The sequence below is a fragment of the Rhineura floridana genome, chromosome 2, assembly GCF_030035675.1.
Source record: "Rhineura floridana isolate rRhiFlo1 chromosome 2, rRhiFlo1.hap2, whole genome shotgun sequence".
NCBI classification, from domain to species: domain Eukaryota; kingdom Metazoa; phylum Chordata; class Lepidosauria; order Squamata; family Rhineuridae; genus Rhineura; species Rhineura floridana.
Window position 1 is genome coordinate 9,449,710 of NC_084481.1, and position 25,393 is coordinate 9,475,102.

Below are 25,393 nucleotides of genomic sequence, written 5' to 3' on the forward strand. Positions count from 1 at the left end.
TTATTCCAATAGCAGAGTGCTTTACAATTGTTAATATATGTATCCTAAAAGTAACTAAAATAAGTTAGGTGATGGAAAATCAGGATTTGAACCTTGATCCCAAAACTTTGTTGCACTATGCCACTCCAGAGCAGGCCCTATAGTGTGATGAAATGAGACACAGTTCAGATAGCAGTTCAGGAAGCGTGGTGGACAGGCTGTCTCCTGGCCACAGGGCTGGCTCCTGATGTCACTGTAAAGTGGCTGCACAACCCATCCAACTGCCCACAGCAGCTAAAATGTGGCAGCTGTTGCTATGGCACCTGCATCCATCCGCCCACAAGGAATAGAGTGCCTCTGCTGTGAGAGAAGCAGCAACCAGCAATCCAAGAGGGTTCTCCAGGACCACCACAACACATTCTGAGGAAAGGATCCTTCCTCAAAGTGAGGCAATATAGGTGAAGTGGCCCTGGAGATTGCCGATGCCATTGCTAGTTTGTCATGATGGTGACAAAATCCGGTTTAAAGTTTAACAATATATGTTAACCTTTAAAAACTTTTCATCATTGCAGCGAAGTGATGGTGGTACAGGAGACCTCCGGAGTCACCTCGCCCACAATGCCTCACTTTGAGGAAGGACCCTTTCCTCAGATCATGCCTTGGATGGCCCTGATGCAACAGCAGGTCAGGACAGATGGAGGAGAGAGAGGAAGTAACAATGACAGGGTGAGAGGAAGAGGAGGAGAGAAATTGAGGCAGCTTGCCTCAGGCAGTGCAATGTGTTATGTCAGCACTGTGCTGCTCTGCCTCCTATAAAGTATGTGGAATGTACAGTAAAAATATACCTTATATTATTGACTCAAGTTTGTACATAAGTGTGAGAAAATTATTTTCCAAACATCATCTTTCACTGGAACAAAAACTGCCCACTTTCCTAGTTCTAAGATCCCTAAAATCCCTTGCTGCTGTCACATGGGTCTCTGGGCTTGTGCTGTACTAGTGGAGATTGCTATCGTGGCAGAGTTTACATACCACCAAAGAGTTTGTGTAGTTTATGTAGAAAATACACTGTGCATTGTAATGGTTGTCCAATGCAATGTTAATGCTTTTGCCCACAGAATTTGGGAGTGAAATGCAAAGCAGCTCCAAAAGACAGGGTTCGCTATAGTAAAAGTGTATTGACAGGATACAGTTAGAAGAATGACGTAGAAGCTGAAGCATATCTGCAGCTCAAGTTGGTGGGAAGATGTGTTGAGTCACAACACTATTTCATACATTAAGAACATAAGAAGAGCCTGCTGGATCAGGCCAAAGGGCCAACTGGTCCAGCATCCTGTTCTCACAGTGGCCAACCAGGTACCTGTGGGAAGCCTGCAAGCAGGACCTGAGCGCAAGAGTGCTCTCCCCTCCTGCAGTTTTTAGCAACTGATAATTAATGTTGCACAGCAAGAACATTAAAAGAAGAACATTACTTGGCTTTTTAAGTATGTCCCTAGTACACTGACTCCAAAATCTCCATATTTGGGGGTGGGATGGGAAAATACACCAGGTAAGGTTTATTTGCCCAGTGTAAGAAAGGAGTGGGTATAACCTGGCTATCTTCTATTAACATATTGTTGCTTGTCTCCCCAATCTCCGAGCGGTGAGATCTCAGGGGTCCTTGCGCTCATCCAGGGTTTGGTTTCCTTTGGGAAGAAGGTCAGCGGAGACTGCGGTGTCTTTATGAAATATGGTTTATTTATTTACACACATTCCAACCTGAGCTTAGGATGGAGGGGTTCAAGGCATCAGCAGTCCAATATCCAGTTTTTCCATCAGTGTTACAGGAGGCATTCTATAGCCATGATGCAGAGAGCCAGCCTCTCTGCCTGCCTCCAGTACCCAGCAATTCTTCAGACAATTCTAAAAACATTCAAAGCACAAACTTCTGCTAGCCGCCAGGAGGGGGGGGGGAAGGTTCTCCTGAAGAGTTTCAATGACAAAAGGGTCTTCCTGGCCTATTCACCAGTTGCTGGGCAACTGATACACCCATTATCCTACCTGGCCACTCTATTTGTTTAAAAGAAATTCATCTGGCCAGCAGAGCCAGCCTCAGGGCACAGGATTCCAAATCAGAGGCTGGAAAGGGGACCCACAGTAATCATCCATTCCAACCCCCATGCTCATAACAATATACAACATAAGGGATTCTGACCCTCTAGGTAAGAGGTGTGTGGGGCCTCCAAAATATAAATATGCTTTGCTTTTGTGATGTCAGGGTGGCTGGCCATATCAAAAAACATTAAGAATATTGCAGTAATAGTTCTATGGTAATCCCCTATATTTACTCTGTGGAGATCTTGTGAGAATAGCTCTGCCAAACTGGATTGCTGAAATTCAGATGTGGCTTTGGCATTTGGCATATAGTGGAAATTGGTAGGGTTTTGTTTTCTGTTAGGTACTGCTGGAATAAAATGACTAGTTGTGCTCAGATGAGGAGCAAGCAGAAGTAGGGTTATTGCATTAGAGGCCACCAACCAAAACGTCACCACACATGTGACAAACTACCAGCCCCCCAAAATGTGCCAACGAGCTTCCACACTAGTGGTTACTGCAGATGTACAATGGTTATTTTTCCTTACTGGATTTCCCGCAGCAACAGGAAATCCAAATTTCACACACACACATAGTACAGACTGGCATTTTGATGACAACGACATCATTCTGACATTGCAACAAACTTGTGTGCATGAGCAGCACCGATTCCACAATAAGCTCCCGTCTGGAAGCATCCCAAGTCTATGTATTTTTTCTCCGACAAAGAGCAAAGCACCTAGGTAGAGTTTTTAGCAGACAAATGTCTAATGGAAGAGGATTAAGTAGTTCCTCTCCCCCCCAATCAAATGTAGACCCCTCCCTGCTGCATTCAAGTTTTTTAAAAGTCAGGAGAAACTACACTGGGTAAGTAATATTTCCTGTCATGAATAATTTCATCCTGAAAATTTGCCATGTTAATGAACTATTCTGTATACTTTATTTATTTACTGGATGTATATCCCGCCCTTCCGCCCAGTAGGAGCCCAGTAGGAGTTAATGCATGAAAACATGCATTACTCCTTTAGCAACTGAAGATGACTCAACATAACTTTTCCTAATTTTTTAATATCATGTAGAGACCAGAAACTATTGGCTAACAGTAGAAGTATCTTGTCCAACTACTTTCATGCTGCTACAGGCACTGTTCCTTGCTCCCAAAGTTCCTAGGTGAGCCAGTGAAATAGCTTGCTCTACATGGGTGTAAATTTAAAGGGGGGGGGGAGAGATGCTGAGGAAACTATTAACAAACATTCCAGCAAACAAGTTCCACCAACACAACCTTGAATATAGTGAGTTCAGATTAGCTCTTAGGCATTTTTTACTTCACACATAGGCAGGTGTCATCTAAGAAGAGACTAGAGAGGGTGTGGTGTCTCTACACTTACCAAATTATACTTGTCATCAGTGCATTACGTTCTCATTCATAAAACCACCACCACACAAACCTGGGTCCCAACCTTGCTGATTATACAGTAGGTAGATTGGGGAGAGGCTGATAAAGTAACAACAGGCTAAGTGGGATTGAAAACACCCATCTGGGACAATGAACTCTAATAAACTGTTAGAAACTTTTCAGTCTCCTATCCTCAAACTGAAAGGCAGACACAAATATGCAAAGTATCATTAGTACTGATTTCTTGGGGGACTTAATGTTGCTGAATATGCTGGAAAAGCTATTGCTTTCCTAGCCAGAGAACAGCAAGTATTTCTGCCGTTGTCAGTTACAGGTGAATTCATCCATAGCTCCAGTAAAGTGCTATCTCTGTGCCTTTATTTCCTTCTTCCTATAATGGTCTTCATTAGAATTCTTCCTAGCAAGGACAGGAATAGAAGATCAAAAGGAAACACAGCCTGACTCTGTTCAGTCAAGCTGCAACTGATGACTGTCAGAGGTTGTTTAACTCAGTGCTAGGCTAAAGACAAGGATGGTGGTTTAGTGCAAGTCAAAACCCAAGATTCCATAACCACAAGAAAGCAAAAGTATGTAAATTAGAATCTGGCAGATTATGATTATCGAATTTGTACACATTATCTAATACAGAGAACAGCTATTTTAATCTGTTTTGTAGAGTGTGTGGCCTGTCTCTGTAATGCCATAAATGACTTTTTTTTTTTATCAAGGGGTATCTCCGAGTCATCTTGGGCAACATTCATTGATAATGTCTCATTTTGGTATGCTAAGATGCTGTTCTCTTTACTATGAATAAATAAAACCACTGAAGTTCTCTTGACTCCTGCTTCTTCCCGGTGTTAGGACAGAGCTGATGCAAGGTTTTTTCAGACAGTGAATGCCTTTTCCCAAACCCATGAGATAGTACATGTTTAGCATTAGGAGATGTTTCAACAGTTCATCCAAGATGGTGTGACTTGCATGAACAATCAAGGGGTGAAAGGATGAGATACATAGAATACAAATAGACCAGCAACAAAATGTTGCATTATGGAGCTCTCCTGTTCAGGATACTCCATTCTACTCATCCTAACTCTTGGTTTTCCATACCCCCCCAACAGTCAATGGGCATTCTGTGTCCACCGTCTACGCTGTTTTGGGGCCCCCTCAGCGTTATTGTTTTCTCTAGAGATTGCAGAAGCACACCTTAGGATTCCCCTGAGCCTGCTGATACCTTTGTCTTGTGTGTGAAGGGTACCATTTTGACTACTTTTTTAAAAGTGCATGAGGTATCAGGTAGCCTACACATGCATACATTGCACATGTGTACACTCTTTCCATGTGATATTTATGAGGGCTCATGTGGGCACATCTCCTTTTACTATCTCTCTGACTGCAGAGACCCAGCCTTTGAAGTGGAATAGCAATCTGCTCTCTATTGGCCATCTTTCTGGTGCCCCCAGACTGTCACTATTTTGCAAGATGGATTCAAGCACATACTGGTTTACCCAGTTAAAGGGGATTAACACGCTCTATCGCCCTAGCACGACAAATCCACTCTCAATTAAAATCAGATTTTTTGTGGCTTGGAAAGTGGCAGGGAAATACATTGAGTAGTGTGGGAAGAATGAATGACTAATGACAAGGCATACAAACACAAACAAATCAGAATGAATGCTCAATAAAGACAGACAGACCGTCCGACCGACCGACCGACCGACCGACCGTCCAACCAGAAGGAGCCCATGGCAGCAAACAAGAATGCTAAACTCATTTTAAACATCTTAAAAACAAATAACTTCAAAACCCATTAAAACCAAAGATATTTAAAAACCTGTTAAAAGAAAACATCTTTAAAACATCTTTAACAAAAATTAGTTTAAAAACATCTTAAAAAACTATTCCAACACAGACCAAACTGGGATAAGGTCTCTAAGGCTTGCTGAAAGAGGAAGGTCTTCAGTAGGCACTGAAAGGATAATAGATTTATGTAAGCAAATAAGGGTGAATGCTCAACAAATGGGTTGCTAGGGGCCCTCTCACTTCTTCCCCAGTATCAGGATTAACCAGTATCAGGATTAACAGTGGGGGCCACATTGCGGTGAATGACAACATGAGAGGAAGGTTGACCCAATCTGCTCCCTTCTTCAAATGTTTCCAGGGGTCCCAGAAATTACAGGCCAGTTAGCTTAACTTCTGTCACTGGAAAACTGGTAGAAAGTATTATTAAAGCTAGATTAACTAAGCACATAGAAGAACAAGCCTTGCTGAAGCACAGCCAGCATGGCTTCTGCAAGGGAAAGTCCTGTCTCAGTAACCTATTAGAATTCTTTGAGAGTGTCAACAAGCATATAGATAGAGGTGATCCAGTGGACATAGTGTACTTAGACTTTTAAAAAGCGTTTGACAAGGTACCTCACCAAAGACTTCTGAGGAAGCTTAGCAGTCATGGAATAACAGGAGAGGTCCTCTTGTGGATAAGGAATTGGTTAAGAAGCAGAAAGCAGAGAGTAGGAATAAACGGACAGTTCTCCCAATGGAGGGCTGTAGAAAGTGGAGTCCCTCAAGGATCGGTATTGGGACCTGTACTTTTCAACTTGTTCATTAATGACCTAGAATTAGGAGTGAGCAGTGAAGTGGCCAAGTTTGCTGACGACACTAAATTGTTCAGGGTTGTTAAAACAAAAAGGGATTGCGAAGAGCTCCAAAAAGACCTCTCCAAACTGAGTGAATGGGCGGAAAAATGGCAAATGCAATTCAATATAAACAAGTGTAAAATTATGCATATTGGAGCAAAAACTCTTAATTTCACATGTACGCTCATGGGGTCTGAACTGGCGGTGACCGACCAGGAGAGAGACCTCGGGGTTGTAGTGGACAGCACGATGAAAATGTCGACCCAGTGTGGGGCAGCTGTGAAAAAGGCAAATTCCATGCTAAGGATAATTAGGAAAGGTATTGAAAATAGAACAGCCAATATCGTAATGCCGTTGTATAAATCTATGGTGCGGCAGCATTTGGAATACTGTGTACAGTTCTGGTCGCCTCATCTCAAAAAGGGTATTATAGAGTTGGAAAAAGTTCAGAAGAGGGCAACCAGGATGATCAAGGGGATGCAGCGACTCCCTTACAAGGAAAGGTTGCAGCATTTGGGGCTTTTTAGTTTAGAGAAAAGGCGGGTCAGAGGAGACATGATAAAAGTATATAAAATTATGCATGGCATTGAGAAAGTGGATAGAGAAAAGTTTTTCTCCCTCTCTCATAATACTAGAACTCGTGGACATTCAAAGAAGCTGAATGTTGGAAGATTCAAGACAGACAAAAGGAAGTACTTCTTTACTCAGCGCATAGTTAAACTATGGAATTTGCTCCCACAAGATGCAGTAATGGCCACCAGCTTGGATGGCTTTAAAAGAAGATTAGACAAATTCATGGAGGACAGGGCTATCAATGGCTACTAGCCATGATGGCTGTGCTGTGCCACCCTAGTCAGAGGCAGCATGCTTCTGAAAACCAGTTGCCGGAAGCCTCAGGAGGGGAGAGTGTTCTTGCACTCGGGTCCTGCTTGCGGGCTTCCTCCAGGCACCTGGTTGGCCACTGTGAGAACAGGATGCTGGACTAGATGAGCCACTGGCCTGATCCAGCTGGCTCTTCTTATGTTCTTATGAACATCTTGGCTCCAATACCAGACACCAGATGTTATTGGACTCCCAGCTGTCATCAGTCTTAGCCACCATGTCAATGGTCAGAGATGCTGGGAGTTGTAGTCTAGCAACATCTGGAACGCCACAGCTTTTGTGTCTGAATGAAAAACAGTCTGGGATCATCCCCAGGACTGGCACCATACATAGCACCACCTGAGGTAGGCTGCCTCCTCCTCCTCCTGCCTCCTCCCGTCACCACCACCGATGCTGGGTGGCCACACTCATTGCCTCTGCTTCCCGACACTCCCTTTTTGTCCCCTTCCCCACTGTCTCCTTGACCTGGTGTCACACAGGGGCTCCCCATGTCACATTCTGAGGAAGGATTCCTTCTTCAGAGTGAGGCATTGTGAGTGAGGTGGCCTCCAAGATTGTCTGTACCACTGCATCTTCGTAAGGATGATAGCAAAGTGTAACGGTCTCTGTTAAACTTCAATAAATTTTATGTTTCTTATAGACAAACTGAAGAAGGATAAAGCTCTCAGTGGCGATAGTAATCATGATGGCTGGTACTACCTCTGGTATTAGTGACAATATTCCTCTGGATACCAGTTGCTGGGAATCACACTTGGGGAGAGTGCTGCTTGCAGGCTTCCCATAGGCATCTCGTCTGCTGCTGAGAGACGGAATATGGAACTAGACGGATTTTTGTCTGGTTCAGCAGGGCCCTTATGGCGTTCAGGACCACTTAAGACAAATTCTAAATGAAACTAAAAAGTAACATTTTCAAAGCCATTGAGGAGTGAGTGTGAAGATGTCACTTCTAAGACTAAAGAACATTAAGAGCCTTTTCTATAACAATATATAGCCATATTTAAAGAGGAAATCAAGTTACTTACAGTTTGGCTGGGCTTCTGGAGGAAATCTGATTCGGATGAGGGCCATAAGGATGAATAAAAACACAGGCCATGAAATTAAAGTGAGCGACCAAACCTGTGAAAGAGAAAAGGAGGCAAAATAATATTTGCTTTGATTCATTTGTTTTTGTTAAATTATGAAAAGCGTATATCATTAACACAAAAGGAAAATCTATTTAACAAAGTTTGTTTGTTTTTCCGGGAGCCACAGCTTCCTTCCTTCATGCCCGGCTCAAATATAGAAGGCTCTCCAGAAAGTCTCAGTCCCTGAAGAAAGTAGTACATTTTAAACTAATTCTATAATAGTTTTGAGATATTATCCTAACTGAACAGCTAGAAGGTCAGAGGAAATCACATATCAGTTGATATTGCTATGCAGCCTGGAGACAATTCTTATTTAATTTACACCAGAGCATAGCAACTCAACCCTTGGACCATTTTTTTTTTGTCACAAGACCTACAAGCAATGCAAGCTGAATGTATATAGTCAGCAAATTTTATCTGACATTTATTTAGCATATAGCTAGAAGCCAGAAGAACTATGTCAGTGTCAGTGGAAGTCTGCCAACATGAACGGAGCATGGAATATTAAAGGGACTCTTCTGGTCTGAAAATATGCAGTTGTTAAGCAACACCCACAGAAAAGAATTGGACGCACCTGAAAATAATAGTTTGAGCAACCAGCTGCTGAATCACTTTCAATTCACTTGCCATGGAGCAAATACATTCTTTCTGCCATGCTTGTCATGGCAACAACAATCACATTTAAACTGTGTATCTAAATGGTTAACAAGCTTATGCACATTTTTTCAGTATTTTTTGCAATACAGTAAGGTAGGTCAGTGTTATTACTGTCCCATATTCTTGTTGGGGTTTGCAAATACTACTCATGTTTTCCCTGTGTCTTAAAGCAATTCTTATATCAATTGGTTTGCAAAATGTGAAACCTATATTAGCCAGAATGCTCCTTCGTATTACAAATGCCTTCTGTCAGCTTTCTCTTCCAGAGATTAATCCAAACAGCAAGGCAGAGAGGGTCTTTAGAGGGAGTACAACCCCATCCAGAACAGGCAACTGGCTTATCTCCCATGTCCAGAAGACAAGCTAGTTGCTTGTTCTGGGTTCAGTCACATTCCTTCTAAAGGTGTAGGTATGTAATTTGGGGTTACTCCTGGCTGCATCTTTGTCATTAGATGTCCAAGTGACCTCAGTGGCTAGGAGTGCCTTTTACCAGCTTCGTCTGGTATGCGAGCTTTGGCCGAAACTAGCTCTGGAAAACTTGGCCAGTGTAGTCCATGCCTTGATAACCTTGAGACTGGATTACTGCAATGTGCTTTGTGTGGGGCTCCTGGTCCAGAAGCTCCAGCTGGTGTAGAATGCAGCAGCTAGGCTACTAATGGGGGCAGATGGCCAACAGCATGTAACACCCCTGCTAGAACATCTGCGCTGGCTGCCCATATGCTACCAGGCCAAGTACAAGGTTCTTGTGCTGATATGCAAAGCCCTGAACAACTTGGGTTCAGGATACCTTAAGGTATCCCAGCCTGATCACTGAGAACATCCGGAGGAAACTATTAGTTATACCTTGTGGTACAGAGGCCTAAGAAGCCTCAACTAGAAGTCAGGCATTTAGTTTCCCAGTCCCATCCTGTGGAACGCACTTCTAGCAGAGATTCGGCAGGCATCCTTGTTTTTGACTTTCAGGCATCTCTTGAAGGTCTTTTTCATGCTAACAGACCTATGCAGATGATTTAAATGTTTTTGAGTCACCAGTGATTTTAATGATTTTGTATGTGTTTTTAAGTTGCTGTACATTGCCCTGATGTTTTGTGTGAGAGGGTCATATATAAATATTTTTATAAATAAATAAATGTGATGTGCAGTGCACTCCTGTTCTCAGAGGTAAGTCCCAGGTAAGTGTGCACAAGTGGGGTGTCAGCCTTAATTGTCACATATGAAATTACTTATGTTTTGAATATAGGAGGACCCACAGCCACCCAGATGTGCATGTCCCTTTACCCTGCCAGTTGTTACTGCTGCTGTAATGTAATGTTAGGGACAGCTACAGCACTAGGAGGACTGAAGAAGACCTGCACTGGGAGTGAGTATCTGAGCATCTGGATGCTTGCTGCTTGCTCCTGTGGACTTCTTTCTCTTGAGACAGCTGAAGTTCCTGGTAAGTGCTGCAAGGACTGGGACCCCCTGCCTGACCCTGGCTCCAGAGAGAGGCTGCACTTAATCTTGCAGCAGCTCCTGGCTGGGTCAGGAAGCATGAAAGCCCAGCTGCCCTTGGGCGGCAGGTCTGCTGCCCGTGGGGTCGTCACCAAAGTGGCGTCCTGAGAGTGAGAGCGCTACCCCCTTCTATTTCTTTCTGTTGTTTTTCTAACCAATTTAGAGGAGATTGGTAGTGAGGCATATGGCTCATGTGTAGTTCCTGCACAGGGTGAGAGCCTGTGCCGTGAACTGAATGACAGGAGAACGTTGCCGGATGCCTTGAGAGTCTGTAACTGGCAGAAGACTGGCCCTCCCTGGGTGTGAGATGGGGGCAGTACATGTGCCCTGTGTGCAGGGCCAGCCCCAGACATGCCGGGGCCCTTGGGCTCAAGCCTGCCCCAGGCCTAGGCGCTCCCCTTCCGTGATTCGTGGCAGGATTGCTGCCGCAGATCGCACACTCCACCATTCCCTTGCTTAACCTGCCTTTCTCAGCTGTTCTGCAGTTGCACACACAGCGCTGCCCTTAACAAAGATGGCGGCCGAGGTTTCCCTAAGGGGCTGAAACCTCTGCCGCCATCTTGGCTCATGGCAGGGTTGTCCAAAGAGGGAAAGATTCACAACCTGGATGCCATCCAAACATGGTTCTTTCCTGCACAAGATTCTTTTTGAACATTATGTCAGCAACGGCAGCACAACTGCAAGACTTTGGAGCATCCTTGTGGCTAAGAGTGCTGCTATGCCATCCAAAGCTGTTCTCAGAAACAATGGCTTAGCTAAGGCCATGTGGAGAGCATGACAAAGCTCCAGTTTAAACCGTGAGCCTCCAATTTAAAGTTTAAGCTCTTGCCATACTTGGAAACAGTAGCTCACAACTGTGCTGCTGTTCATGAGATTGGCTTATGGGGTGCTATGTCCCACAGCGGAAAGGAAATGGTGATAGTGTGGCTGTGTTGTGCAGATGAGCTCTGCTGTGTCACTGCTTGGGCTTTGATTGAGTCCCACTGCCAGCAGAGGAGGTGAATTCTCTTCCACGCTAGCATAGGAACGTGCACGTCTGATTCAATATATAGCCTCAGTCAGCATCATCACAGTTAATTACAGCTCCAAAAGAAGTGGTTTCTGTATCGGTTCCCCAATGTGCATTTTTTGGTGGAATAGCTTACTGGGTAGCGAGTGTCTCTGTCCTTTAGCTGGGCACGCTAAGTACTTTTGTTTCAATCTTTTGCTTCTAGTGTGGTTGTCTACATTTTACAAGATTTTAATATCTATAAAAACTAGATGGAGCTGGAAACAGACAGCTGGAAAACATCCTTCTTTGTGAAGCTGTTAAAACTTGAGCCATTGTCTGTATGTTGAGGGAAGCCCAAGGGAACTACAAGACAGAGTCCATATGTCACATCCAGCTTTCTTCACACAAGGGACTTATGCAAACTGGGAGCTTATGTATCTCTGCTATGACACCCTTTACAAGCTACGTTTTGCTGCTTTGGAGACCACAGGGCTTTCCACATATGAGATCCACGAGTAAATGAAAACTGGTCCTAATTTTTAAAAAATTAGCCTAGAGAGATTTCTTTTCTTTCAAAGAATCCATCACCGGACACTAACAGAATAGAATATACATAGCAACTCATTTTAAGACTGGATGTTCAAAACTCTTGCAGGTTTTTTTTAACCCGGTCTTAACAAAACTAGTGCAAAGCCAAAGCAGGGTGGGTGGGTGTTTTTCTGTAAACCCTTTTGTGCCTAGTATAGTGTGCCTCCCTTTGGGGTGATTTATCACACCCCTTCTAAAAGGGTGTTAAAATGTTCATTATGGGTAAATGTTGGGGAGGGAAGATGGAATGTGTCTCCAAGGTTGGGCCTTGGACAACGTACATTTGGGTGCTTATATCCCTGCCCATTCTGTCACCACTATTCATGCAGAGCTACAGGTGACTAGAGCTGGGTCGAGACAACTATCTTGCTGCACAGTGTTGGTGGGCAACGTGTAGGAGAGCAAGACAGGCAACATCGGTCTAGTGACCTCAGCAATGGAGATACATTTCTGCTCCCCCCTTCCAGAGTGAGGCACTGTGATGCCTTCATGTACCCTCAGTGACATCTTCAAGAAGCCAAATCTGACTGCCATGACATAAGCACATTCACCATGTAATCCCTGATCTGCTGGGATCATCCGGCAAAGAAGAAAGAAGCCTTGAAAATAGTGCTGATGGAGTGTGACTGCGAATGCACATGGCAAAATGCAAAGGACCACTAAGGCAAGTTTGATTTTCAAGTAGCCTTTTGCACTGCTCAAAAACCTATTTCTCATCTCAGAAATGTTTAAGTTAAAAAAGAAGTTGGCACAGCTTTTTAATTGAAATCCCTTTCGCTTCCCTTTTGCTTCCTTGAATTCCTCAGGTTGTCTCCTGTCTTTCTCCCCTGATTCAGCACTACCTATGTGCCATTTTGCATGAATTAATAGTTACTGCTGAATATGAATGGGGATGCACATGCAAATTAAACTAGGGATGCCTGGTGCCTACAAACACACCCAAATCCAAGAAATTGAATTATTAACTAGAATTCTTTTGGCTTCCTTCAAAGTTCCTCAGAAGTTTTGCTTGAGGAGGAGCTGCCAATTGCTTCAAATGTTGCTTTATGCTTTTACTCTTTTATTGTTTTCTCTTGTCATATATGCCCAGTGAGGGGAAAATCTACAGATTAAAAAACATGGAGAATGTTTTTAAGGTTCAGAAATTCTAAGGAAATGAATGAATGAAAATGAATGAATGACTTATCTTTAATTGATCATATGACCAAAGCAGGTTCAAATACACATCACATATGAATAACCAAGCAGCTCATCAGCCCCCCAAAAAACAGGAGGACAGTTTATCCAGTTTGACAAATACAGTCAAGAAGCTGAGCTCTTACACGCCTAGAAATATTTTTTTTAATTAGCCAGCTTCTCAGTAATATATCAGACCTTTTCTGTTAAACAATGCCTAACCAGCCACTCATCTCGGTGCCCCAGTAAGCTGATCAGAAAGTTGTAAATTATATGATGTCTCAAATCAGAATAAAAGCTGCAATATAAAAGTGCATGTGCTGAGGTTGCAGAGTCTCTAGTATTGCATGTGACACTGACGCAACAGCCCTATCCAGATGTTCACCTGAACACACAAGGACTTAAAACATGGAAGAGGTTGGAACATGAGCACAAGCCTCACCCCAATGTCCCCAGGCAAGTGGACTCCTTTTCTACAACTCTCATTATCCCTGACCAGTGCCCACTTGACAGGAGCCGATGGGAGTTGGAAGTCCAACAACATTTGGAGGGCCACAGGTGACTCATCCCCGTACTACGCAATGCATTTACTGCTACTATCAGAATAAGCATCAAGTTTGAAAATGGGTAATAATTAGGAGGCATTTAAATGTGTAGTTTTATAAAGAATAGTGTGTCTATATAGTAATCAATGACCTGACTATTTTTAATTTATTAAGCCACTAACAGACTTGTACCTGGCATTGCTCAGGAATTCTAAGAAACCAAAAAAAAAAGTACATTTTTGGAAAGTTCAGGCTGCCGTCTTGATTCAAAATTGTGTCTGGTTATATCCAAACATACAGGAAAACCTGCTCCCGGATCTTAGGAATCACCATTCAAAACTGTAGTACCTGTATTAATTGTGTCAAACTCAAACAGGTTACCAATCAGTTGGATAATAACAGGTATGTCCTCAGAGGATTTCACAACTGTAACACCAAGGGTGTGTGTGTATATGCTATACAATGCCTCTGTAATCTTATATATGTAGGAATGGCAACCAGAAAAATCAAAATGAGAATTAGTGAACATAAGAGTTGTATTAAAAATAGAAGATTACATGCCCCTATGGTAAAACATTCTATAAGATGTGGACATACTGAAAAGGATGTGAGATTCTGGACCCTTGAGAAAGTTACAGGAGAAGGGAGACACCGAAGCAAGACTGAAAAGAAGGAAACTTTTTGGGATATTTTCTTTGAAGACCATGGTGCCAAATGGACTAAATGAAGACCTGAGCTGGACCCCTGTGCAGCATTATTTTGGGGGGTTCCTATTTTATCTGTTCTTTGTAGAATATGAGGTTCCATTTTTGTTATTTGTATTTTTGAAAATGTGTACATTGAATTATTTTTCTTAAGAAATGCAGTTGGGTCATAGGTGGTATTAACTCTCATGTTACTATCTTCTTTATGGTGAAGTGCCTCTGGTGGATTATCAAGGGTTAATGTACATTATTGAGCAACTCCAGCTGGTGTATGTCATGTGCCTAGTGCAGCCTTTCCCAACCAGCGTGCCTCCAGATGTTGTTGGACCACAATTCCCATCTTTCCTGACCATTGGCAATGCTGGCTGAGGCTGATGGGAGTTGTGGTCCAACAACATCTGGAGGCACACTGGGTGGGAAAGGCTGGCCTAGTGGCTGGAGGAGTAAATTCCACAGCCGTGTCACATCTTTATGCCCAGTAGTGACAATATTTATAACAACTTGACTGAAATGGCATTGAAACCATAGCGGTATGGATGCATAATGTTGGTGAAAACTTGTTACTATTTTTAGAAATATACCAACTGAAGAAAATTGTATGTACCAATGGCAAAATATTTGCTTTATTGATTATTATTACTGCATTTTATTAAATTCTAATTTTCAATTATTTATATGCAGAGATTTTGACTTTTTGAATTGCCAGCCCTGAGAGTAATGGAGTAATAAAGAAGGGAAAGTGGATTTACAGTATCCTCTTCCAACAATCAGCTGTTTGTTTTTTTAATCCAGAGACACTCACCATTAGTAATTAATGTCTTAACATACATTTATCTCTTGCCCTTTATAGTGCATGCCTAATAAGTCACAAGGCCATTGAAGAAGACTCTTTGTCCAAACATGTTTGACTGCACTTTGTTTTTATATTGGCTGCACTTTGTTTTTGTATCTTACCTTGTGTAAGCATTGACACCTGCAGAATTTTATGGCTGTATTCTGTTTTTTTGTATTTTACCTTATATGGGCATTGATTCAATACCATATGCAGAATTCTAGCAGTGATTTTATGCTGGTTGAACAAGGTATGTGCATTAAATGTTTATATTTTATTTTGTGTTTCATATGTGCACCTTAACTCCTCTTTGAACTTTGTGTGTTTCTTCTTAAGGTAGATTTTAACTTTCCAGTCCTTGTTAAAATGTATAGCAAATAAACAAACAAGTTTGCAAAATATATAGTAGATACTCTAAAACAGAGATGGGGAATCTGTCAATCTGCCCCAGATTTTATTTATTTATTTATTTATTTATGAGATTTGTTAGACGCCCATCTGGCAGAGGTTAATCTGCCACTCTGGGCGACTTACAACCAAACACAAGTACATTCCATACAGACATAATCAAAATCCTAAAAATTAGAATTAAAAATTAAAAGCTTGTTGGACTACAATTGTCTTCACCACTGACCATTGGCTGTGCTAGCAGGGGCTGATGGGTGTTGGAGTCCAATAACATTGAGAGGACCACAGGTTCCCCACCTCTAGGCAAAGATAAAGAGTGTGTTCTCGTGAGGTCCATGGAAGATAAGCTATCAGTAGTTACTACCCATAGTGGCTACTTCCACTGTTCAGATAGTATGCCTCTGAATACCAGTTGGTGGGAATCGTCGGAGGGGAGAGTGCTCAGGTTCTACTTGAGGCTTCCCATGGGCATCTGGTTGGCCACTGTAAATACAGTGCAGACTAGATGGGCCACTGGCCTGATCCAGCAGCCTTTTCTTATGCTCTTGTGATAGAATTTGAATCTACACTACACCCTGGTTTAATAGTTATGCCCCCACTCCAGGAACCATGATCTTTTTAGAGCAAATGGCTACTCCCCCAAAAATTAGTTTGGGGGACTAAGGCATGACAAAGACCATTATTAGTAGGGTAGCCTGGTATCCGATTTTTGCCCAGAGACTCCAGTTTTTGGGAGCCCTCACTGGGTGAATCACCTTTAATCTCCTCAGCTTTCATTTTTAAAAAAGTTAAGTTTCTAGGTGGTCTGGTTCAAAAGAAATAAACCAAAATATCATCCGCCACCCCCTCAGCTTCTGTTAGTACCAGCTGCTCTAATCTCTGCCCTTTCAGGTTTTTATCCAATAAGTGAAGTCAGGGTTGTGACTGACAATAGCAATAGCTCAACCTCATTTCAGGTTCTGAGAACAGTTTCCTTTTCCTATTTGTCTCACATCAGGAATTCATTAAATATATAGCTTTCAGCAGCATTAAGAGTACTTTCTCTGTACAGGATTGGGACTTGCTTCTGAGTAAACATGCATAGGATTACACTAGAACAGAAGATCACAGCAGGATCTTGGTAGGCATAAAAGTATACATGCAAGGTTTTTTTAATTTCTTGCAAAAAATGGTATATTACACTTTTTATCTTTCAAATAATTTTTGAACAGAAGTTTTAAAAAGTGTACATGCTGCCGTGTTACACTTTTATAATTGAGTTAAACAAGTTTAAATTTTACTGGACTGTTGAAGAGGGCAGCTTATTTGTCTTATTCATAATCTGTTTTGAAAACTTTCACAATATGATTTTTTTCTGGGAGTAAAGCTGCAATGCTAATCCCACATACCTGGGAGTTAAGCCCATTGAATTCAATAGGACTTACTTTTGAGTAGACATGGTTAGGATTGTGCTGAAAATCAATGGGATTTTTGCGTGAACATAGAAAATAATTGTGTTGTAAATCTCTTCCCCCTGATCCTTTCTTCAAAAAAAGAGCAGGCAGGGCTTACTTAGGTGTCACTGCTTTTATTTGGAAGGAAACTAATACATTTTTTAAAAATATTCTGCAATGGCTTTGACAATAAACTATTATATGGGGTGTATGTATTTTTACATCTCCAGTGTGTGTATATATGGAATATTTCCAACAACCCTGTGAAGTACGCTTGGAAACCAAGGCAGATAACAAGAAATAAAGCCATTTAAAATCTAATAACCATAAAACAAATATAAAACAGTTGCAAAACAGTGTAAAGTGGCATGATTCTGAATTTTGGATTGGGTGAGTGAAATTTCTTATTGAATTGCAGTACTGTGCATGCTTCCCTGTCTGAGTAAGCCCCATTGAATACATTGGGACTTACTTCTCAGTAAACATGCATAGGATTGCACTATAAATATCTTTACAGGTTGTGTAAATAACAAATCTTTGACATTCATGCTTACATAAATATTTCTTCATACTATGTCTTGATATGTATCTGATTTCACACTATGGTTGTAAATTATTATTTACAAATTATTATTTCCTCTACATTTTAAGTGTGCCCTTCTTCCTTGGGGTGGTCATGGCCCCCTCTGTTGTTTTTACCGTGAGGGGCAGATTAGGCTGAGAGATGGTGAGTAGCCCATGGTCACCCAGTACATTTTGTAGCTTATTTCCATTTTAAAATTTAATTAAAATGATTTATACACAGGCAAAGTTTATGATGTAATGAAGATCTACATAATACATTTAAAGCACATCCAACTCACATTTAAAGCACAGAACCTCCACCAAAGAATCCTCGGAAGTGAAGTTTCCCCCTCACAATTATAGTTCCCACTACCCTTAACAAACTATATTTCCCATGATTCTGTGGTGGGATTCATGTCCTTCAGATGTACGTTGAATGTGCTATAAATGCATGGTGTGGATCTTACCTAGTATGCTGTGCATTCATTAGCCAATGCTAGGCCATGTCATCAGTACTGAGCTAGATGGTACCAAATGGCCTGACTCAGTACAAAAGAGGAAAGAGGCCAATGGCCACAGTGACTCCAAAATGTATTTATTTGTTTTATTTACAACATTTATATACCACTTTATTGTAAAAAAAAAACCCCTCAATGCAGTTTATAGAAGGAATTAAAACAATAAAATTATTGGCAAAAACAGTTAAAGACAGGTATTTAAAAACATTCAAAACAACATGCTGCCTAACATAAATAGGCAGGGAGTTCCAACGCATAGGTAAGTTGCTGCCCTGGGCTCCAACTGGGAGTCAGGGTGGGATATAAATCAAATAATAAATAAATAAATACTGCCAAACTAAAGGATTGATTTTTTACAAGAGCAGAATAAGTACTATGTGGCACCTATAACATGGAAAGCACAAGCCAAGGTCTGGTAGCAAATCAGCAACCAATGCAGATTTCAGACCAGAGGTGTTATGTGCTGATAGGGTCTCACTCATGTCAACAATCGTGCCGCAACATTCTACATTAACTGCAGCCCCTAGGTCAGGTTGTGCTGCATGGGGATTTCTGTGACCTTGGCTGACTGGCTGCCAGGACTTTTTTAGTTTTGGTTAGGAACCCTGACTGGTTGGATGCTGAGTTTTCTGTCTTACTCATAGGAATCTTGTTGTGGTTGGTATGGTATTGCATTTAGGAAATCATCACTATCTTTTCTTTTTCTATTTGCATTTCAATTACCTCTGACCTTACTCCCTTACATCCATAGAAGCAACAACAGTGTTTCCATGCACTCAGCTAAACCCTGTTAAACCCACTGATGATGCACCTTGTTCGTTACATGACGGTTTGTTTCTTGCCCAATAGTGGTAAAAGTGAATTCACATACTGGGTAGTGTGGCTTCAATTGCTGTTGTTCCAAATCTACTTCCTGTGAAGGTAGACCAAACCATGTGTTTTCTCTCTATCAATTATTACTCATTGGAATTGGGTTGGCTGTCAAAGTGAGTTTATAGCAGCCCACAGAGTAGAGAATCTTCTTAACTCTTACTCATTTCTCAAACCTCTCTCTGCAGTAAAGTGTCAAGTCTGTAAAGACGTTTAGAGCAGCCATGTTAAAAGATAGACAGGGCATTCCAGGTAGGGGGTTGCTAACCCTGTTCTGATATGAATATTGTTGCAGAGGATCCCTAGTCAAGCCTTACCAACAGCACAATCAACCATATCTATTCAGAAGTAAGTCCTGTTCAGTTCTATGTGGCTTAGTCCCTTAGTAAGTATGTTTAGAATTGCAGCCTTCAGGGGCATCCATCTTTACTCCTGGTGCTCCCATCTAACATCTCCACAACATTAGGCTCCCTTCTTCTTAGAATGACTTTCTGGTGATTGGCCTGACCTAAGGGCACTTAAACCTTCTTGCCAGAAGCAAGTAGACTAGATTAAATGTTCCTTACCCAAGCTGTCTAAGCAGGTGTGAAGGAATAATCCCGTCACTTCAGCTGGACCTAGAAACACCCTCGTTTAGCTAAAATTTCTATCTTAATTTCCAATAAGAGAAATGTTTTTGTTTGAGTGGTATGCTCCAAGCAACTGTGGTTGATGCTTAATGTATCATGCTTAATGACATCGCTAGGGGTCGCCCCGTATGACATCACTAGGGCCAACCCTCATGACATCACTAGGGCGTGCCCCTGAAATCTCAGTGTTTGGGATGCTTCCGGCAACCCTAATTATTAGAAGAGCAAGGATTTAATCCATACTAAATAGGATCTTAATATCCTGTGACTGAAAGCTGGGAGAGTGAATGTAGTAATGGGTTTGGGTCTTTTTAGTTATTCCCTGCTATATTTTTGCATCTGAAACCTAAATCATGAGACAGGCAAGGGCAACAGAAGCGATAGAAGGCAGGGGAGAGGCCAAAGCAGACACCAGATAAGCTGATAGAATGCACTGTGAAGCAAAGTACTGTTTCCATCCCTGAATCACAGGGCATTTTCTTATGAGGCTTAAAGCAGCTCTTGCATCAGATGGTTTTGTAATGGGAACATAAAGCCCTCATTAGCTAGAATGCTCATTTGCATTACAAATGCCCCTCTTCACATACTTATTTAAATAGTGGAAAGAAAGGCTCAAAGCTATTTAAGCCTGGCATCTGGAAATGCTCAAAGATTGGCTTAGATGAGGCTTAAGACACATTTTTATATGGACACACTACAAAGAGTCTCTAGTTAAAAAATATTCCTCTGTGTGTGTGTATGCACGTGTGCGCGCACGTGTGTGTGTGTGATACCATTCCCCCCCCCAATATAAACCCAAAGTGGCTTGTAAAAATAAAATATAATACAATAAAAGAAAATCCACAAAATACATTAAACAGCCATCAAAAATACCAACATCTTAAAAAACAGAAGGAGAATACTCTTAACATAACCACAACAATAAAAGTTGTTCAGCTGAAGGCCTTTTTAACCAAATCATAAAGTACATGGTTTGACAAATCTCAAGCAGGAGAGCATTCCATTGGGTGGATGCCACCACTAAAAAGGCTCTATTCTTTGTTACCATCTATCAGGCTTTGGGTAGCGAATGAATCTGGAGCAGGGCCTCGGATGATGAATCGAGCATGCAGGGAGTCATATATGGAAGAAGTTGGTCCATGTAACAGGAGTGAGGAACCGTTTTGACCCAGCAAGCCAGGTCCCCACTCCAAGGGGCCAACTTTGACAGGGACAACCCATCTGTCAATCACCTGATGTCGTAGGACTGGCAAAGCTGCTTTCTGCAGGGATTGGCTACACAATCAAGTTCCACGCAGAATACTTTTCAAGGGCAACCCCATGTAGCGTATACTTCAGTACTCTAATCTGGAAGTAACTATGGCAAGGTTCTCTTTCATCTGGTGGAAGACAAAGCTATTTAGTTACTTACATTTCTATCCCACCTGTCTCCCATCATGGAACCTAAGGCAATGTACACGTGTTCCCAGGTGGCCACCCATCCAGGCACTAACCAGATCCAGACCTGCTTAGCTTGAGCAAGGTGGTAGCTTTACATGCCTTCAGACCATACCCTGGGACCACTGAAGAAGTCCTTCCTATCAAAGACCACTAGGTCATGATCAGAGCTTAGAAAAGTTACTTTTTTGAACTACAACTCCCATCAGCCCAATCCAGTGGCCATGCTGGCTGGGGCTGATGGGAGTTGTAGTTCAAAAAAGTAACTTTTCCAAGCTCTGGTCATGATTGCTATATCATCTCCAGTATCACAGGCAGTATGATTCTGCATACTAGTCACTGGGGATCATGAGCAAGAGAGTGCTATTCCACTCCTGCCCTCCTCACGGTCTTCCCAGAAGCATCTGGATGGCAATCGTAAGAACAGAATGCTGAATGAGACTGGCCTTTGGTCTAATTCAGCAGTGCTCTTCTTATGTTCAGCTAAGGTCATAGCTGTATAGCAGCTGAAGCTGGAGAAAGAGGAAGAAGATAGGAAAAACAAAACCTCTCAGAATCCCTGCCCTAGCGCATGGCTTCATCTGCCTGCCCATTGTTCCGTTGCATCAGCAGTTCTCTATGAGCATTCTGATTCAACTGAAACCACTGCAAATACGACTTTTTGTTATAACACACTACCAAATTCTAAGTGGCAATCTTAGGATCAACAAATATTGCAAGCTGTAGCTCTGTTGGACAACAGCCCAATGGGAAAAGTTACAGGAGAAACAATTTTTTTATTTAGCCTCTCGTAGGTATGTTTCCCTGGGAAGATGCTCCAGGACACAGCTCCGTTACTTTTTTTGCAGCCGGCCCCTTGCTGGCCCCCTCCTTGAGTCTCTCTATCTGTTTCTACCACCAATCAAGCCACTGCAATTGCTCAACGCTGAATGTATGCTTGCATTCAAAAGCTACACAGCCAGAGTATCCAGCAAGGTCAGGAGTCACTACAGCTAATCAGCAGTCTGTATGAGTCTCCTTGCAAGCTAATTGGCTCCCACCTTCTATTGTTGTGGGAAGGAGAGAAACACAAGGAGGGAGAGAGTCAAGAGAGGGAAGTTTACTGAGAAGAGAAGGGACAACCAAGCCCGATTTGAGAGGGGGCTTGCATCAGAATCTTACTAAAATGAAGGGCTTTCAAACAGTCCCACACAGACCCATAGCAGCCAACATGGAGGGTAGGTGAAGACAGCTACATTGGGGTGGGAGGGAGAATGGGACTAAGAGTGAGGCTAAGCAGTGTTTTCTCACAGAGAAGGGGGACGAAGGAAGGAAGGCTGAAAGAAGGAAGGCTGCTTGTAAAATACGAGGTGTGTTGCTTGTAAAGCATTTTTTTTCTCCCTCAATGGTGCTTTTTGCAGTTTGTCTGGGAGAAAGTGGAGGGTGGGTGGGAGAGAGACAAAGGGCTAAAAAGAGCGGAGGTATTTTACAGACATCACTGTATGAGACAGAACTCCTTTTCACAGCTGATCTACAAAAAACAGGTTTCTTCCCCTTGTAAAATACAGGCAGCCTTATTAGCCCTTTGCTCTTTCTGTCTTCCCCCACCCTTCATGAGACTCTCTCTCCCCACCCTCCACTTTCTCGCTATCTTCAAAAACCACAATTGAAGGGAAAAGAACTGCTTTACAAGCAATTTCCCTTGTATTTTACAGACAGCCTTCCTTCTCCCTTTCTTCAGCCTTCCTTTGCCCCCTTCTTTGTGAGAAAATTCTACACCACCTCACTCTCCACCCACTCCTCTTAACCCTCTTTTTCTCTCTTCCCATGCACCCTCCATTTTGGCTGCAGAGTCTGTGCAAGGAGAAACAAATACTTGTCATGCAATGTCCCTTGTATTTTACAGGCGTCATGTGCGGGAGAGAAGTCCTTCTCTCAGCTGATGTGCAAAACACCGAGGAAAGAAGCCTCCTTTTTGAAGATCAGCTGTGACAGGTACCTTTCTTGCAGGCAGCAATGCCTGTGAAATACCAACTTATTTGGCCCCACCCCCCCATGGGGAGGGGAGAAACAATCATTTTCCTAGCTCTGTGTTTGGTGCTTTGGGAAGTGCCAAGAACAGGGCTAGCAACGCCCAATGTGCAGCTATTTCCAAGCACCTGATTGCCAGCAGGATGTTGTAGCTTGGGAACCCCCTGCAAGGGGTTTTGATAAGTGGGTTGGATAATGATGCCATGTGATTGACAGGTGGGTGCCCCCAGTCACCTGTTAAATTTGGCCTGTGAGGCCAATCCTGATGACTCATGAATGGACCCTGGACTTCTAAATTTGCCCTACGTAGAGAGGGACAAATACTAAGGAAATGCTTAAATGTTTTGTGAACAGACTCTGATACACAATATTTGACAGGGGAAAAGATACTCTAATTTTAGGATAAAGGGCAGTACTCATAGGATGAAAAGTAGAGAATCATAAAGCAGAATGTTATCTGGCCTTCTCTCATAAGACAAGACCATCCACTCAACAGACATCATTTATCAATTCAAACAATCCAGAGCAGCCAAATGAACAGGCCACTTGCAGAGGTCTGCTTAAATCAGCCTTTCCCAACTAGTGGGCCACCAGATGTTGTTGGACCACAACTCCCATCAGCCTCAGCCAGCATTGCCCACCGTCAGGAAAGATGGGAACTGTGGTCCAATAACATCTGGTGGCCCACTAGTTGGGAAAGACTGGCTTAAATGGTTTTAATACATTTTACTGAAACTCAGTAAGTATATTTTTATGCTTAGCTGCCGGTACATTTTATTATACAAATGTCACAAATTACCAAGTTTCTGTACACATGAGCAAAGTTACCCAGAAAGTTGTGCTTATCATTCCAGTCCAATTTGTACAGCTGTCAAGTAGCTTCAGTATAAATCAGTCACATATATGTGAGCACTTTTTCACAAATCCAGAAAGTAGGCTTATCGTACTAAACAAGTATAATTGCACCTATGAAATAGATGAAAAAGTGTGGTAGAAACTAAAATGTTATGTATCCATGAAAGGCAATCCATCTTAGATTTCTCATTATGGTTTTTGACTTTTGCCATTTTACCTCCATCTGAGGTGGCAAGTAAGCCTCAACAAGCATTTGGCCTCAACAAGCATTTGGCTCATATATAAAGACTAGAGCACAGTAAGGTCTGGTCTACTACTGTGCACATGCAATAGAAGGAGGTGGGATACAGTGGTAGAATTCTGAGGGGACAGAATGGTCTGTATCACTTCTGACTACAAGTAATATTTGAATGTTCTCTTAGGTTAAAAAAATGAAAACAACTCCATGCAAGTAGCACACTGAAAGGAAGATTTTCGCTCTGCTCCTGGTTTTCTCTCTGCAAGAATATTTTAACATATGGGAGCATTCAAAAATATGATCCCCATCTGCCTCCTAGAGTGGTGCAGTCCATTCTACCACTCTAACATATTTCAGTAACTTCATCAGCTTTGGATGTGATCCACTCTGTGGTATCACCATTAAATAAGGCAACAACATTTCAATAGCAATTCGAGCAGGCCAAATAAAGATGAATAAGACTTTCTCCTCTGAGGTAGTACATCGTCGAACACCGGCGATGATCTAGAATGGAACATCACCACACTCCTGCTCCAGGGTCCTCTACCAGCAAATATTTTCTATCTTCAAAATATTCACTACTACTACTACTACTACTACTAATAATAATAATAATAAAATCACTATTCATTTCTCACTCTAGCCCCCAAAGACTCTGAGGCTTTCTCTCATTTTATTATTATTTATAAAATACTTACTGGTTGCCTTTTGACACTTAGCCAGTTCTTCCACAGCAGCACCCACAGGTGCTGGAATAGTGAAGCCATCCCTGGAATAGCCCAGGCAAAGCAAACAAGCTTGGCCTTCTCTCTCTCCTGCCTTAAGTTGCCAAAAGCTTATGCAGTGACCCACCAAAACTTGGAGAACTTCATAAATGAGCTTTTTCTGTGTAGCATAGCTTTCAGGGAGTTGGCTCCTCAACTCGTCTCTGCTCTGTACATATGGTGGCCTTTCCTAGCAAATGCAACAGGTTATTCCTGCAACGATGAAGGAACAGGAGCCAGCCAAAACCGGCTTGTGTTAATTATAATATTCTCACTCTCTCCGAGTTCTCTTCAGTCCCTATGTGATTAAAAAAAAACTGGGTGGCATTCCAAGAAGATGCTTCCGCTGAAACAAAAGAAGCACACCTTTTGCCCAATTAGGAACTCCCTACCACCTACACATATTGCCTGCAGAAGAAGTGTTATAAAAGAACATGAGCAAGGAACCAGCTTGACAAGTCAGTATGGCCAGTCTCATTTCTTTTGCCTACTTTAATATGGACAAGTTGACAGGGAGTAGGGATAAAGGACAGCTTTGATTCAGTTTGCATTTAAAGGTGAACTTACCTAATTTGTACTTTCTGAAACAAGATGCG

At 42.2% G+C, this 25,393-nt stretch overlaps 1 protein-coding gene across 1 annotated transcript in view; it reads right to left on the minus strand.

Annotated features, from left to right (window-relative positions):
• Window positions 1–25,008, minus strand: part of ABCA12 (ATP binding cassette subfamily A member 12) — a 176,381-nt gene extending 151,373 nt beyond the window's left edge. Inside the window, exons 1-2 of the mRNA XM_061607702.1 lie at window positions 24,732–25,008; window positions 7,986–8,079 (exon numbers count right to left, since the gene is read on the minus strand). Coding sequence (XP_061463686.1) covers window positions 7,986–8,079; window positions 24,732–24,800 — 163 coding nt within the window. The 5' untranslated portion in view covers window positions 24,801–25,008. The remainder of the gene's footprint in view (window positions 1–7,985; window positions 8,080–24,731) is intronic.
• Between the last annotated feature and the right edge of the window lie 385 nt (window positions 25,009–25,393).